At 38.8% G+C, this 17,780-nt stretch overlaps 1 protein-coding gene across 19 annotated transcripts in view; it reads right to left on the bottom strand.

The window, feature by feature from the left end:
- Window positions 1–17,780, bottom strand: part of ZNF410 (zinc finger protein 410) — a 39,557-nt gene that overhangs the window by 7,701 nt on the left and 14,076 nt on the right. For 6 of the 19 annotated variants that reach the window (XM_026008570.2, XM_072761984.1, XM_072761985.1 and 3 more), the window contains 8 exons: window positions 17,591–17,726; window positions 14,758–14,976; window positions 13,343–13,534; window positions 8,107–8,257; window positions 7,153–7,334; window positions 4,029–4,118; window positions 1,501–1,626; window positions 616–756 (listed from right to left, as the gene is read on the bottom strand). In XM_026008570.2, the coding sequence (XP_025864355.2) occupies window positions 616–756; window positions 1,501–1,626; window positions 4,029–4,118; window positions 7,153–7,334; window positions 8,107–8,257; window positions 13,343–13,534; window positions 14,758–14,976; window positions 17,591–17,726 (1,237 nt within the window). Of the gene's footprint in view, window positions 1–111; window positions 317–615; window positions 757–1,500; window positions 1,627–4,028; window positions 4,119–7,152; window positions 7,335–8,106; window positions 8,258–13,342; window positions 13,535–14,757; window positions 14,977–17,590; window positions 17,727–17,780 lie in introns of all 19 variants that reach the window. The other 13 variants (XM_072761996.1, XM_072761994.1, XM_072761995.1 and 10 more) reach the window with 3 other exon arrangements.

The following is a 17,780-nucleotide window of genomic DNA, read 5'->3' as shown; positions in this document are numbered from 1 at the left end:
TATTTAAGTTTTGATTTCTCAACTACATTTTAAGGTCCCTGTTTTCTACTTTTATCTTTCCCATGGTGCCAGGCACACAGTAGGCACTGAATAAATGCATGCTGACCTCACCTGTTAAGTTTTTCAGAGAAGAGGGCCTGGCCTGTGTAACTTGGGTGAAATTTCTATACCAGAGAGGAGCAACTGTTTCCTAGAGAGCCCTTTCTTTTCTCCAGAAGATATGGCTTTTGAAGGTATGGAGAAATTGCTTTATATCTCCTCTGTAAAACCTGGTTATGTTCTGTTTAAATGTTTTAAAAGTTAAGTTCTTCCATAACTGCAACAGGAAAGATAGAAATAGTTGGGCTAGGATGCTAGGATTATGGATAATTTTCTTAAAATTTTTTCTCTTTATTCTTTTGTTACATCATCTGTTCAACAAAATAAAAAAATTTTTTTTTTTTAACAGATTCACTTATACATCCCAGAGACAAAGAACACAAATGCCACTCAATCATACCACAGCTACTCACAAGAAATGAAATTAATGAAAACCTCCATTTTGGAGACAATCCCATTCCTTAGTCCCTAGTTGCAGCCCATTTTCCCCAAATAAAGGAGAGTTGAAAGTCTTACCATCATCAACTCCTAGGATAGAATTGGTATTTGGTAGATTCAAGGACTCTCCACCAAGGCTGGGCTGGGAATTCATAGGCACCAGGTTTTTACTGGTTACTGAGGCCTCTTCAAGCAAACTAGTGCCCATGAGTGGCTCAGCTGCACAGAGAACAGGATGTGAGAGACATGCAGCAGGCAAGGCTGTGCCGGGTTCCTGTTTTCCTTCACAGGAAGCTGGCCTTTCCTCTCAGAACTGGAAGTTAATTTGTATCTTGGATGCTATCTACTTTTAGGGAGCAAGAATAAACCTAGAAGGGAAGAGTGGAGCCTCACAGATAAATATCCTTGCCTGTGATCAACAGGTGGAGAATTAATATAGGCAATGGGACAGATGCATCCTTGGAAAGGAATATTTGGAATGAAATAACTGATTAAAGTTAGACATGGAAATACAATAATAAAAATGAGTTACCAAATTTAAGTGAAGGTAAAAAGGGAATCATGACTGATAGGTAAAAAAATGTTTAAACTTTTGTCTTATAGAATCTTTATCACAGTAATACTCAAATGCTGGTTCATGGATCAGCACTAGTTACCATCAAACTCGCTAGGGAAACTTCAAAACTATAGATTCTGGGATCTTACTCCCAAATAATCTCATTTATCAGACTTACTATTTTGTTTTATTTGGGGGTGAGGGGTGGACAAGCAATGCAAATATATGTTTTTAAAAGCTCACAGACTTTATTGTATGGCTATATTTGGAAACCACCAGTCTATCAAATGAGACCAGGTCTCACTCCCCAGCACAGAATCTGAAAATTTCCAAATAACCAGATAGGCTAGTTATTTGGCTATTTGAGCCCAGAAGGTAGAACCCTCCACTCCACCCTCTCTCCTCACCAGTTTGCTCCTGCTCTTGACTCCCAGCTGCTCCCAGCTGCAAGTGATGCTTTCTCATGTGCACATTCCTACTCCCACTCTGAGAGAAGGTCTTCCCACAGACCTGACACTGATGAGGCTTCTCTCCTGAAACAGAGAGCAGGTTAAGAGAGGATAGCCAAAAAAACAGGGTACATTCTGACAGCAAGAAAATGGACTCAAGACCTGGACAGAGAAGCTCAGATAATGAGAAGAGGCTTTTCCTTCTCCTATTCTCTACCCAGCCTTGGAGATCCCTAGCCTCAAAACCTACATCCACCAGGGAAGGCAGGGAGTCCACGAGGATAGCTTAGCACACTCATTGCTCCCAACCCCTATCCTTTCCAGACCCACTGTGCTGCTGTCTTCACAACCTCTTTGGTAGCAGATCATAGCAGCCACATAAAATATTTCCTTCCATTTCCAGATATAGTTTTCCATGGACCTCCAGAACATGTACCATCCTCAAGGATTCTAATCCTGGGTTCATAATACCCCCTTATTACACATCCTGCCACCAGTCTCACAGTTGTCAGCCTTTAATCCGGCAGTTCTTCTACACAGTAACCTGTAGCCAGATTTTACAGAGGAGATATAAAGCCTCTGTGTCCTCAAGTCCAAAACTCAATCTGCCTTCCACCTGCTCAGATAGCCACACTTAGAGCTGGGGTCAGAAACACGTGCCTACAGGGGATTAGGAGGTGGCCAAAGTTAAGTGAAATGGCCAGAAACTGTCCAGAATAGGCAAACCCTATTTGGAGAGAGCTGAGCAGTAGTAACCTGGATCTGGGGGCAGGAGCAGGAACTGACAACCAGAGGGCACAAAGGAACATTCTGGTGTGAGAGGTGTTTTAAAACTTGATTGTGGCAATGACTGTACAATTCTATATACTTTCTATCACTGATTTGTATGCTTACAATGCATGAATTTTTAAGGTATATTCATTAGACATCCAAAAAGCTGTTAAAAGAGAACTATAATGGATTAACATACAGTGACTATATAGACACCCATGCATTCACTAGAAGAAACAAGAATACAGGTTTCTTATTTTGAAAATAATTAAATGAAATGAAAAGAAAATGATCACACATTTTTCTTCCCTTTCCTGTGCAAATTACCAAACAGCCCTAGGGGACAGAGAAGAGACCTATTATACACAGAAAATTCCAGCTGATATGAACAGAATGAAAGAATTAGAAAACCACTGTTTTACAACCCTAATGAAATAACCAATTCAGGCATCACTCAGAAATGAAATCATAAAGCAAAAGGTGCTAGGGAACTTTACAATGTGAAGATCACAGTGTTAACCACCTGAACCCACTGATGAATTCCAATAGCCAAGCACTGTGTCCCTCCTGATGATACAAAATCATCCATGCAAACATCCTTGCAAAATCTTTGAACATTTGAAACTTTTAGGACTTACCTCCATTTAGGAAATCTAGGGGAACAAGTTAAATGATATAAAAGGAAGCAAACCAGCAAATCTAGAATGTGGGACATTTTATAAAATCCAACTATGTTGTACAATAGTTTACAGCACAAAAAACAGTGAGTATAGACAGATTTAAAGATGACTTACTAATAAGTATAATTAAAATAATATAATCATTAAACCTTATTGGATCCTGATTTAAACAAACCCACTTTAAAAGACATTTTTGAGACAACTGCAAAAAAACGAAACATGGACTGGGTAGGAGATAAATCCAAGGAATTGTTAATTCTGAAAGGTATGGTAACAGCACTGTTGTTATATAAGAAAATGTCCTTATTTTCTCTACTCTTACGTATGTTTGACATAATTTTATATAATAAAATTAAGATAAAATAAAAACACTCTACAAGCCAAGCAAAACATACCTGAAAGTCTACATCTAACCCACAGGTTAACAGTTTGCCACTTTCTATTTAGAAATTGTCATCAGGTAAGAACTCAACTCTGAAATTCACATCCCTGATTGATTACACCTCTCCAACTCCCTTGCTCCCACTGAATTGCTTTGCTGTCCTCATCATAAATAACTTCCAGTTCCTTCTCTTCAATCCCCCTGTTCTGGCTGCCCTATACTTCCCATAGCTAACCATTTGAACAATTACTTTATTCCTTTCTAGAATCTCTCTCCACTCTGAGTTCATTCTGCCTTGGCAAGTCTCTGTTCTTGAGTAACCTCCATGGGCCATATCTGATGTAACTTATAAAGCACCCAACATAATGCCAAATAAATTTGCTGATCTCTTCAGAAAAGCTCTGGATTAGAAAGCAACTCAATCAATGGCTCTGCTGAAAATAAAGCCATTAGGTGCCCCCCCCCCTTGATTATATAATCCTTTTAATACAATTATCAAGAGCCTTGACTTCTGATTCTATCATGAGGAGGAGCAAACTTTATGTTGGACACTTTGTTTCTTTCTAGATTTCTTTATACCATCCCCCTCCCACCCTTTCACCCTTTTGGTTCTCCACCTTCCCTGCAATCAATGACTGAAACAGATCTAGTACCTGAGTGAACCACCAAGTGTTTCCGCAGGCTAGAATACTCAGCAAAGGAACGGCCACATCCTTGGGCTTCACAAAGGAAAGGCTTCTCTCCTAGAGACAGAAAATGAGTTAGAGTCTTCTGATGAGCTGGCTATCCATTACTGTCTTTTCGTATTAACCTTATCCTGTTTCCAGTGACTTGCTGGACTTTTCTTGAATTCAGGCAATGAATGCAGCTTCAGCAGGGCTATCTATCCAGCAAGCACCACTTCTCAGTGGTCTCCTAGAAACCTGCCAACCAGACAGCCCTGTCCTCTTCTTTAGAGTGACTACCTCTGAGCATCACACTTCCTTCTTCTTCCTGGCTCAAGGGCTGAGCACCAGCTACAATGATCTACCTTCTTCAGTCATCCTATCCCTTTTAATGGTATCAAGATTACACCAAATATGCTGTCAGGATTTTTACCTTATACCAATCCTCTTTATGATTCAGTTTCTAAATCCACTAAAAAGTACAGATTTTTAAAGGTTATGAAATAGATTTTACATAGTCCCACTGTATTAAGCAAACAAATGAAAACAGATATTCAGTCAGAGGTACAAAGTAAAATCTGTGACAATATGCTAAAGGTAGTTACATCCTGATGGATGGTGCTATTATGGATGATTTCCTTTCTTCTTTGGGCTTCTCTGTAATTTGTACTGTCTACAATATTACATTGTTCTTCTAAAAATCAAAGATGCATGGTAAAAACTAAATAAGGCCCATAGACTAACTGATAGTACTATTAACTTTCTGGTTTTGATATTGTACTGTGGCTACAGAAGATGTCACTTTTTGAGGAAGCTGCATAAGGCACACAACACAACTCTGTACTAATTTTGCAATTTCTCATGAAACTGTAATTATTTCAAAATAAAAAGTGAAAAAAATCAGATGCAGTTCCTATCTGAAGGTCACAGACTAGTATGACGGAGATAAATGTATTTATAAATAATTTTAATATAAATTCCTGTACAAAAAAGTGCTATACGTATTTGAGAAAGGGAAGAATTCTAGGGCACCTGGGTGGCTTGGTTGAGCGTCCAACTTTTGATTTTGGCTCAGATCATGATTTCAGGGTGGTGGGATCAAGCCCCCACCCCCACCCCCCCAGTCCCGCCCATGCACTGCTCAGCAACAAGTCTGCTTCTTTCCCTCTGCCCCTCCCCAACCCTCTTTGAAATAAATAAATCTTAAAAAATAAATAAAGTTAACATAATACAATCTCAAAAGATTACTTTGAGAACTGAGATACTACAAGTTAAATATATTCAGCATAGTGTCTGGCATATAGCCCTCATGGTAAACCATCGAAATTGGTAGTTTTAATTACTATGACTACTACAAATAAAGATCTGCCGTCACTTTTGACATCTGAGATAAACTGAGTTGTCAGCATTTGAAAACAAAATCCTTTTAAAAGCTTTGGAGTCTAATCGGAATTCAAATCCCAACTCTGCCATTTCCTAGCTGTGTAACATTGGGCAAGTTGTTTAACTCTAATCTCCTACTTCTTCATTAATGAATACAGTATCTACTGTGTAAAGTATCCGTGAGGATTAAATGAGACAATGTACTTGACACATACTAAATTGCCTCAATAAATGCTTCTTTGTTTTTAAAGATTTTGTTTATTCATTTGAGACAGAGAGAGAGAGAGAGAGTGAGCATGAGCAGAGGGAGAGGCAGACAGAGAAGCAGACTCCCTATTTTTTTTTTTTTTTTTCAGACTCCCTATTAAGCCAAGAGTCCCACATGGGGCTCAATCCAGGACCTGGAGATCATGACCTAAAATGAAGGCAGACGCTTAACCATCTGAGCCACCCAGGTGCCCCCTAACTTTTATTTTTATATGAATTCTGGCAACTGGGATCTGCGAGGCAACCAGGGAGAAACAATGACAATGCACCATGAGACTGTGGTGGGAGAGATGAGAAGTTCTGGAAATGGTGAGCAATTAGGGAGATTAACAAGGGAAAGCTAGCAGGAACTAGAATGAAGAGAGAAAATAAGGTCATACTCCACAGTAAAAGAAAGCATTTTAAGATGTTCAGTTTTATCAAATCTACAAAGAGAATGAGCAGTGCGAGGATGAAGGCGTTAATGAATTCAACAATAAGGCATGGTGGATTCTACTTCCCCCAACTAGTTTGCTAGATGTTTTTCTTGTTCCTTGTTCAAAGTGCTTCTTGGAGCAAGCATAGTTCACTCTCACAGAAAAAGCAGAGAACAGAGCTATTCTGCCCTAAAACATATCCAGTGGTAACATAATCCAGCAGGAATCCCAGGGATATGCCTGGAGCTTCAGCTGGGATTTCACTTTTCAATGCCCTTTAATTGTACTTACTGTCATTTTAGCAATGTAAGAAGAAAGGAGAGACAAAGAAGTGGCAAGAAAGTGAGGAAGAACAGTTACACATCCTAAGAGACTGGTCTCAGTTCAGTGATTAAGTTCTAACAAGAGACTTAGCACATTTTAGGCCAAGTGGCTTGGAAAGTCACTCTTAAACTCTTAGAATGAGAGTCAGGGTATCTGTATTTTGCTCCTTTGATATTAACATGCTATTTGCTCCAGATCAAGTCACTTTGTCATTCTGCTTCTCACGTTGTGAGGTTCTCTCTACCAAAAAGCAAACTCTTCAAAGTCAGGGATTCATCTTAGCTTTTGTATTTCCCCCCATACTCTATCCCAGTTAGTGGCTAAAAGAGGCTCTGTATGGTCTGTGTCATTCAATAAATATTACTGACCAAAATTACAACTGTGTAACGTTTGAAAATATTTGGAAATACTGATTTTGTCCATATCTCATCATATCCTAGTTATCAGAGAAAGCCTGATATCCTTTCCTATTCTCTAATCTCCTACAGTCAGAAATAAACACTGTCCATTCCTCCCACACAGGTGAAAGGTCAATAAATGTTACTGCATTAACTGAAAAGTACCATGAAGCATGTAAAAAGAAGAAATTCCATCCTCAGAGTCCTAGCAACAATCTTAGACCTTCATTTCTTTTCCCACCTCAGAGCCTTTCCCAAGGATAGGCAAGCAAACCCTGAACACAAGGAGTAGATTGCCTATAGGAATATTGGAGTTGCACACACCTGTATGGATGCGCAAGTGGTTCTTCAGATTTCCAGCTGTGGTGAACTGCTTACCACAGCTAGACTCAGGGCACATGAAGGGCTTCTCCCCATTATGGGTCCTCATATGCACCTTCAGCCTCTGCAGCACATAGAAGCTTTTCCCACAACCTTCTGCAGGACAGATGAAAGAGCGATCATTTCTGGAAAAAAAAAAAATCACATAAGCAACAATACCTGAAAATGCTCTTTGCTAAAGAGTATAAGTCAAAGCTCCTATTGCCTCTCAAAGCAGACAGTAAATCCCAAACCTAAATGAATATATCAAAATCACATCTGAAGTTTGTTAAAACCACATCTGTTTATTAAAACTCTAGGCCTTACTTTTTTTTTTAAAGTAATCTCTATACCCAGCATGGGGCTTAAACTCACAACCCCAAGATCAAAAGTTGCATGTTCTACCAACTAAGCCAGCCAGGTGCCCCATGTCTTATTTCCTGAGTATGATTTCAAAGGTTTATGAGTGATACCCAAGCTTATATATATATATTAAGTTTTCCAAGAAATTATATTTTATAATGAGATTCCAGAGCTCTTGCTCTAAGATGCTTAGGTGCCAATGTCTTATTAAGTATTTGTGAAGAAAGAGGTAAATGAGACAATGCAAACCTTTCTATTAAAGAACAAAAGACAGGGCGCCTGGGGAGCTCAGTCATTTAAGCATCTGCCTTCGGCTCAGGTCATGATCCCAGGGTCCTGGGATCAAGCCCCACACTGGGCTCCCTACTGAGCAGGGAGTCTGCCTCTCCCCCAGCTCCAGCTCACTGTCTAAAATAAAATAAAATAAGAACAAAAGTCATCTTAATCAAAAGCTAACTGGAACCCTCGCTTCCCTTTAATTTGTCAATTGGGACAAGCTCCTCCAGCAGCATCAATGTTCTTGAGCTCCAAGTATGGAACCTCAGATAGGCTCACCGATGCGTTTTGAGATGGTACTTGAAGTGAGCTGGCCACACAAATGTCCGGTCACAGCCTTCAACTGTACATTTGAGCTTCTTTTCCACTTGAGGAAGGGGCCCAGAATCTTTGGGCTGCCCATCACCAGAACCAAGGTGGACATTTTCTCCTGTAATAGAGTCACATATTTGTAATATGGGGAAGGAACCTGATGAGGTAATTTAGTTCAAACAATAAAGCTCCTATATTTTACTCCTACTGATCAATAAGCAGTTATCTATCTTCACCTTCCCTTGTTCTCTTTATATCCATTTAACAACAGAAGTGACCACACAATTTGTTTCCATCCCCTTACCCCAGAGAATTATCAAAAGCCATTATGCTTTCTTTCACAAGACTAGGCCTCTTTGGCAAATATAAGAAATGTTCACAATGGTTTCATGTAAAAAAGGAGAGTTAAACCTATTCTGCATTACACAAAAGTTGGGAGGGAAGCAGGTATGTCTGCTGGAGTAGGATGCTAAATATGACTTCTTGTTCTAGGTATTACAAAACTTGTATTTATTTTATGAGGGGCTGCCCTCCCAGCTTAATTTGGGTTTACAGTTGTAATTTCTTTTGTAAATGATCATTCTTAGATTTCTATCTTTTGAGGTCAATTTGGCTATTTCCATCATTTTAGAGAATAACCTTCCAATTTTCTGTGTTACCTCTCTTTAGTTATAAAATCTTTAAGGATGCAAAAACTCATCTGATTTTATAATTTCTAACCACATTTTTAAAAGCTAAAGATAACATCAACTAAAGTTTTTTGTTCAATAGAATAAAAGGAAGAGGAGCATGTAGTGTACTGCCTCTCTTAAATTTAAATGAAATTAATTAAAACTTTATATAAATCCCAGAATCACTGGTAGTAATCCTTTTCTTTCATTTTTTTTAAGATATAGTTGGACATCAACAGTGAAAAATATTCATGACTACTCAATTATGCTTATAAGCATTTAGTTTATCTTTCCACTATATATACCTCAGGAATAAGATTTGTATTTCCAAATTTCCCTCTCAAGAGCCAAGAATAAGGACAGTAAATGTTGTACCTCTCACATTTCCTGGAACCTGACAACAGATCATAGTTTCCATCCCGTCTATTAAACTTCTTCTCTTCCTGTCCTACATTCCTTACATTCTCCTTGCTGTACACATAACCAAATGTTAATCATAAAACTAATTGCTCCAAGGTCCGAGTAGAACCTAAGATGCCTATTGCTAGTTAATATTAATTTTTTCTTTTTAAATATTCTCCTGCTTGGGACGCCTGGGTGACTCAGCAGTTGAGCGCCTGCCTTTGGTCCAGGAAGTGATCCTGGCGACCCAGGATCGAGTCCCACATCGGGCTCCCTGCATGGAGCTTGCTTCTCCCTCTGCCTGTGTCTCTGCCTCTCTCTAATATATATATATATATTCTTTTTTTTTAAAGATTTTTTATTTATGATAGAGAGAGAGAGAGAGAGAGAGAGGCAGAGACACAGGCAGAGGGAGAAGCAGGCTCCATGCCGGGAGCCCGACGCGGGACTCGATCCCGGGACTCCAGGATCGCGCCCTGGGCCAAAGGCTGGTGCCAAACCGCTGAGCCACCCAGGGATCCCCTATATATTCTAATATATATATTTTTCTTCTAATATATATATATTTTTTCTTCTAATACATATATACTTCTAATATATATATATATTTTTTTTTCTTCTCCCACATAGTTTTTTATTTTAATTGAAAAATAGCGAGATGCCTGGGTGGCTCAGTGGGTTGGGCGCCTGTCTTTGGCTCAGGTCGTGATCCCAGGATCCGGGTTCAAGTCCCACACTGAGCTCCCTGCAAGGAGCCTACTTCTCCCTCTGCCTGTGTCTCTGCCTCTGTCTCTCAGTCTGTGTATCTCATAAATAAATAAGTCTTTAAAAAAAAAAAAAAAAAGAGGGCAGCCCCAGCGGTTTGGCACTGCCTGCAGCCCAGGGTGTGATCCTGGACACCGGGGATCGAGTCCTGCATCGGGCTCCCAGCGTGGAGCCTACTTCTCCCTCTGCCTCTCTTTCTCTATGAATAAATAAATAAAATCTTTAAAAAAAAAAAAAAGGAAAATAGCTGCACCTAGGTAAATTTTAAACGGTACAAAATTGTAAACATATAAAGGAAATTTCCCACCAACTCCAGAGCTCCAGCTAATTAATTTCTAATGAAAAATCTAAAAATCCCACACTAATAGTACAGAAATTTAAACTAGTAACATTTGAGGCTTTGTGCATTCAATTTGTAGATACAATGAGAACACTGACAGAAACATGAAATTAAAAAACTGCTCAGAAAATAGTCAATTGCCTTGTATTTGAGTCCTTATGAAACCATTCCCTTAAAAACACAAAGCACTGGGGCAGCCTGGGTGGCTCGGCGGTTTAGTGCCGCCTTCAGCCCAGGGCCTGATCCTGGGGACCCAGGACTAAGTCCCACGTAGAGCTCCCTGCATGGAGCCTGCTTCTCCCTCTGCCTGTGTCTCTGCCTCTCTCTCTCTCTCTCTCTCTCTCTCTCTGTGTCTATCATGAATAAAGAAAATCTTTAAAAAATAAATTAATAAAATAAATTAATATATTTAATGATTTAAAATTTTCATTTACAGGGATCCCTGGGTGGCGCAGCGGTTTGGCGCCTGCCTTTGGCCCAGGGCGCGATCCTGGAGACCCGGGATCGAATCCCACATCGGGCTCCCGGTGCATGGAGCCTGCTTCTCCCTCTGCCTGTGTCTCTGCCTCTCTCTCTCTCTCTCTCTCTCTCTCTGTAACTATCATAAATAAATAAAAATTAAAAAATTAAAAAAAACATTAAAAAAAATAATAAATTTAAAAAAAAAATTAAAATAAATAAATAAATAAATAATAAAATTTTCATTTACAGTGTTTATCCATATGCCTAAAGGTTTATATATCTAAGCTAGCCCCTTAAAAGGTTTTATGGAATCACCTCATTGACAAAATAGAAAAATGTCATATATTTGGGCTCACTTTATATTCAAGCATATAAGGTAGTCATTAGGTAGTAAGGACACATATTTTGAGAGTAATAAAAACATCCACACAATGCTTTGCTGATTATAAAGCATTTCCCAGATAGAATCTTATTTAAATCTCACAAATAATCCTATCAGGCAAGCTACTTGATCTGTGTTCTGAACCTGAGAAAACTGTTGCTAAAGAAGTTAAATCCCCCAGGCAGAAGACAAGTTAATGACAGCACCAGGTCTGGATCCCAAGTCTCCAGATGCCAAACCCCAAGTTCCCTCCATATACAGATTCTTCCTGGCACATACAGCACTATTTCCTTAACACAAAGAGGAGATGGTGGAGGTTTCGGGATCCAGAGATTAGCAAAACCATCTCAGAAGAATCTGAACTGTATGTAGAGCCTCCCAAAATGGTTAAATGGGCCATTCTAAGCTGCATTATGGTAATCCAAGCAGAACTAATCATTCTGAAACTCACAGAAGTATGGAGTTCTCTTTGCAGTGACATGGATGGAGCTAGAGACTATTATGATAAGTGAAATAAGTCAGTCAAAGAAGGACAAATACCATACGATTTTACTCATAGGTAGAATTTAAGAAACAAAAGAGCAAAGGGGCAAAAAAAAAAAAGAGAGAGAGGCAAACCAAGAAAGACTCTCAATGACTGAAAACAATTGATGGTTGCCAGAGGGGAGATGGGTGAGGAAAGAGTGAAATAGGTGCTGAGGATTAAGGAGTGCATTTGTTGTGATGAGCACCAGGTGATTCATCAGTATATTATACGCCTGAAACTAATATTACATTGTATGTTAACTAACTGGAATTTAAATAAAAACTTATAAAAAAAGACATTTGGAGTTCTCTATATAGAAAAGATTTAGGTTAATGTTTCTAAAGCCAGAATATTCTGAAATATTCTCAAGGATCCCTGAGAAAGTTTTTAATTTTTAATTTTCACTAGCATAGTAATCACAAAATAATCATAAGCATATTCTAGATCATCCACATGAGCTCCAACATGCTTCAGCCTGGTTTGTGATAATGGTAAATGAGTACCTTATACCTTACCTTAATTAGTAGTACCTAATTATAGGTACCTACTTAATTAGTAGTACCTTAACTGTCACAGATTAAAGAGAAAATACAGAAGCAGCCTAAAACAAAAAGTATTATGGCATGCTACATAAGCAAAAGTTGTGCACTGGTTTAGGGGTGGCTTAAATAGAGTCGTGGTCCTCAAGTTTTAACATGCACTGGAACCCGCAAGAGGGCTTACTAAAAGATTGCATGTTTCTGATTCAGTAGGATGAGGCCTGAGAATTTATTTCTAAGAGCCCAGATGATGCTGATGACTCAAGGACTATATTTGAAAATTACTGGATAGAGGAAAATGGCAGAGTTAGTACAGGCATGCTGAACTCATAAACAAACAAAAAACCAACCAAACACAAAAACAGCCCTATATAGCCTGTTTGGATATTTAGAGGTCATATGAACGGTTTCCAAAAGAACAAAAAAAGTCAGTGGTGATTACTAAAATTGCTAAATTGCTATGAGTAGCAATTCAGTTTCACTAAAACACCATCATCTTCCACACTGACTTAATATTAACTTTATTTTCATTGGTTTTATAGTTTTATTTCTATTAATTGGTAATACTGTTTTGATTTTATAATGTTATAAAAGCTCTAAGTAAAGGGTACAGTACAATAAAAAAACAATTCAAGGTAACATCAAGATCTGTGAAAATGTTTTCCCTTTAAAAAAGCTCTGTACATTATTTAAGGCTGACAATTGAGGATGCTCGGTGTCATTGATTTTGCACATGAATCTGGCATAGCTAGGTTATTTTATAGAAAATATGACAAACAAGGGACGCCTGGGTGACTCAGTGGTTGAGCATCTACCTTTGGCTCAGGGTGTGATCCTGGGATCCTGGGATTGAGTCCCACATCGGGCTCCCTGCATGGAGCCTGCTTCTCCCTCTGCCTGTGTCTCTGCCTCTCTGTCTCTCTCATGAATAAAATAAAATCTTTAAAAAAAAAATAAAAAAGAAAGAAAGAAAACAAGACAAACAAATGACACATTTCTAGCCTTTTGCTCTCACCAATAAAATAACTTGGATTATAGTCAATTCAAAAGATAGCCATTGCTTTACTAAAATCTCCACACAGAATACTAGAAGTGAAAACATCATAGAGGTCTCACCATTGCTGCTGGTTTTTGCATTCTTTGCCAGTTGTGCGCGAGTAGCAGCAATCAAACTATCATGAGCCAACTCCTGAACCCGGAGGAACCATGGAATGCTACTGTCCGTGCTCTCACTGGAGAGGAAATCATTCCCTGAATCCTCTGCCTCATCTTGTACAAATACTAAGTGCTCAGCTGAAGAGCCTAGACCTGGAAGAAACAAGAGGATATGTGAAAGTTACCCATCAAGTAATCCCTTTATCAGTCCTGGCTCAGATACTTCATGTCCTGAATCAGCTATTCCAGATTTTCAACTCTCACCTCAAGCTTCTGTTCTCCTACTACATAGGTTATCATCTTTCCACTCCCAGCTGACAGGCTTATCTTTCTTACCTCCTCCAGTTTTCAGAAGGCAAAAGCTGTTATCCCCACCCCCCGGCCCCGCCCAAGGGCAAGCAAACTAGCACCCTAACCCTATCCTTCAGTCATCTCTCTGCCATCTGCAAGCCATTCCTCTCTTCTGGCCACCTTATAACCTCTCTTTAGAGCCTTTAAATCTGTCTCGCCCATCTTTATTTTTAAAAAGAAGAGAAAATCCCAAGCACTTCTCTAGTACTTCTCACTGTCTCAGGGGTAAGTTTCCTGTAAATGTAACTTGCAACTTTTGTATTCACTTTCTCACCTGCCATCCACTCCCCACCATGGTTAGAACCCTGGCTTTCACCTCTACTACATCAGTTAACAACTGCTCTTGCTTAGGTCACCATAGACTTCCTAGTCCTCATCTCACTAGCCCATCCTGTGGTATCTGGCATGATTTACTACCTTTTCTTCTTTCAGACAATTTCCCTCTCTGGGCTTCTCCTACAATGATCTCCCTCTGAAGTTTTCTTTATTCCTCTCTAGCAGCTCCTCCCCATTCTTCTGTCACCCTCTTAAATGTGGGTGTTTTTTTTTTTCAGGGTCCCAGATTTGCCTTCTTTTCTGAATCAAAGAATCCATGTTCATCGTTCCCTACATTTCCTGAATGCTGGTAAGCATCAAAACAACTTATTTTACAAAAGACATTTCTAGAACCCTGGATTCCTGTTTCTCTCTAAAGGACATCTCCTCATGAACGTCCCTCTGAAATCTCAACATCAACAAGCATAAACTGGAACTTATCATCCTCCCCCGGAACCCTGTTCTTGGGCTCACTATCTTGCTGACTGGTACAACCTAATTTCCCAAGCAAGAAACTTCTGAGTCACCCTAGAATCTGCCTTCTCCCTCTATCTATTCAACTGATCATCAGACTATACCAATTCTCTAAAATGATAAAATGATAAAATAATAAGGCTTCTTTCCATTTTAAATATGACTGAGTTAAATATGGCCCACCCCCAGTTTTTTTTTTTAAGCAGGAGCAGAGTTCAGAAAAGGATAATGAATACCTGCTCTTGTTAGATTAAGAAGAATGAAAGAAGTGCTATCACTTGGCTGTAGATCTTGCAACAAGCTAGGAGACTCTGGAGTCGACAAAAACTCCGGGGACTTCTGTACAGTCTGAGCCCTCGTCTCCTCTCCATCTGGGCCCACATTCACCTGAAGGCTTCTCAAAACAGCTGAGGAAGGGACCTCTTTGGAGGAGTTTGTATGACTTGGAGTATCATCTGGCAAAGGGAAAATATCACAGCTTTATGGAACACTTATCTACACAGAGCTCACCATTCTGATACACAGTACCAAATACCCCTACAACATCCCTTATAGGAACAGCAGCATTTTTATTTTACAAATACAAAATTTCCCTCAGAAGAGGACAGAGAGATAACTAAGTTGTAAAGGGAATCAGCCAAAATGTGGGGAACAGACTCATCTGACACTTGGCAGTAATAACCAACCAACCATCCACATTTGGGGATTACAGACCTTTGTCTTTCCAAGGCCAGAATCAGTACCTTTCCTTTGAAAAATCTAGTTATACAATGAATAACTTATGCAAGAATAGGATCTAAATTTTAAATTATTTTTCTTGGAAAGAGATTCCTCCCTTTAGTTTTTATACTATGTATGTGACAGTTCTGTTGAGTCATTGGGGGAAAAAAATATAGCCTGAAATATCATTGAAATTTTACAGAATCATAAATGTTTCATTATACTCCTGGGCTTACACTGAAACATAAAGAAGTAACTCAGAAAACTTGCTCTCTAGAACTTTATTCTAAGGGATGGGATGAATTTCCAAAGGTTTTGGTTGCAATAAAATGAGAAACTGCACTACAGTGCTAAAGCATATAGTGTTTTCAGGGATTTCAGTCATCTTTATAAAAGACAGGTAATTTTTTTCCTTGAAGGAAGATAACCGATAAGATTATAGGAATGAAAATGGAAGCTTAGGGATAGTACTGCCGTTTCAAAGTCTAATGAAATAGCACAATATGAACGTACTTAACGTCACAGAACCAATAAGATAGTAAATTTATGTGCTTGAAATGGTTAACTGGTTTAAATGGCAATTCTTTAGTTATGTATATTTTATCATACACAAAAATTTTAATAAAGTTCATAGCAGCACTGTTTGTCATAGTAAAATGCTAGAAAATAAATATTCTTCAATAGCGTCATGGAGAAAGAAGCCATGGTTACACTCCTCAAACACTATACAGCAATGAAACTAACCAAACCACAGTTATACATACAAGGATGAACCTCACAACTATAGAGTAACAGAAGAAAGGTACAAGTACAAGGACATATATTAATATGATTCCAAAGTCTGAAAACACCTAACATTAAACTGCATTGCTTAGATTTGGATGGTTAAACTTGGGAAACAAATATTGGTCAAATAACTGAAGATAGTGATGACCTACGGAAGAACAGAGGTTGTCTTTATCAGGGAGGAACCCATGGGGGCTTGGGAGCTGGCAAGGCTCCGCTTCTTGATTGGGTGGTGGGTATCTCCTTTATAATAATTCTTCAAAACATATCAGCATATAGTTTTCTACTTTTCTGCATTCATCACATATCCCAACTAAATAGAAAATATACAGGCCATGCATGGAATGATATATACATATTTAAGAGGGAGGGGAATAAAGTTAGGGGAAGTATGTGCAGGTACATTTGTGTTAGATATTATGTTTCATAAGTTGGGAGCTGAGTACCTGGGTTTTCATTTACTATTATTGACAATTGGTTATCTAAAATATTTTTAATCAGGGCATCTGACTGGCTCAATCAGAAGAGCATGAGACTCTTGATCTCAGGGTTGAGTCTGAGTCCCACACTGGGATATACAGATTACTTAAATGAATAAATAAATCAAATATTTAAAAAATATTTTTAATCAAAATTAAAACTAAAGTTAATGTAGAAGATTAAGATTGATGATTTTGTCTCACTTCATTAATGGTAAAATATTTATTCCACAAATTAAAACTGGGAGAGGAAAAAAGTTTAAGCCTAACGAAGATCAAATTTTACTAGCACACAGAAATGTACATATATTGAAAATCTGTCAGGATTTGGAAAAACTCCAACATACCAGTAGAAAAACAGGAGTTGAACAACAGAAGATGTGGAAAAGCTAGGAACTAGACAAGGAAACCTTTAGTTAACATTGGTTGGTTGAATATATTTGCCCTTCTTGAATCTTTAAACGTTGAAAAAGATTTTAAAGTCACCAAATATTTCAGATCTTAAAAAAAGAATTCTGCCATCTACCTTATGTCCACTTTTTCCTTTCCATAGCAGGAAGAGCCTTCAGAAAGTAGAGTTACTTCCTCAACTATATTTATCTTGCACTGTTACTTCAACCCTCTACGTGGCTTTCCACCCCTTTCCATGGAACAGATCCTGCCAACAATGGCTTTTTTGGCCCTACCTCATTGGGAGAGTCCTTATGTCATGGGCCTCTAAGAAGCATCTGACATACTGACTACTCTCTTGAGTTCTGTGCCTGCACTCTGTACCAGTATTTCTTTTACTGTTCTAGCCTTTCCTTTTTCCTAGGCTCTCTTGCTTACCCTGTACCTTGAATAGGGAGTTCCATCTTGGTCTTTTCTTCTCACTCTCACATTCTATGGATGGATCCTATCAATTACTATGACTTAAATTAACAATGTGCTTGTTACTCCCATGGTTGCTTATTCTCCACGATTCCTAATTTTTACAGTTTCTACCAGTCAGTTATAAAGTCATTTATCCCATCCCACCAGTTTGATAAAGCAGGCTAAGCTCTTAAAACTTGCTTGTCTTATCTTTTGTGATCTTAATTTTTACCTGGTAACATCAGCCGACTGCATTCTGAGGCCTCAGTCACTGGAAGGAGGGACAAGCAAGTTATGTCTTTAGCTTCTGATTCTACTAGCCCCTGTCCCAATGGGATGGATGTATTCTGAACAAACTGTACCAGGAGCTGGGGGGTGGGGGGGGGAAGAGGGGGGAAGAGGGGGGAAGAGGAAGAGACAAT

This window comes from Vulpes vulpes, chromosome 6 (genome assembly GCF_048418805.1).
Source record: "Vulpes vulpes isolate BD-2025 chromosome 6, VulVul3, whole genome shotgun sequence".
NCBI lineage: Eukaryota > Metazoa > Chordata > Mammalia > Carnivora > Canidae > Vulpes > Vulpes vulpes.
This window is presented reverse-complemented; position numbering and strand designations above follow the sequence as displayed.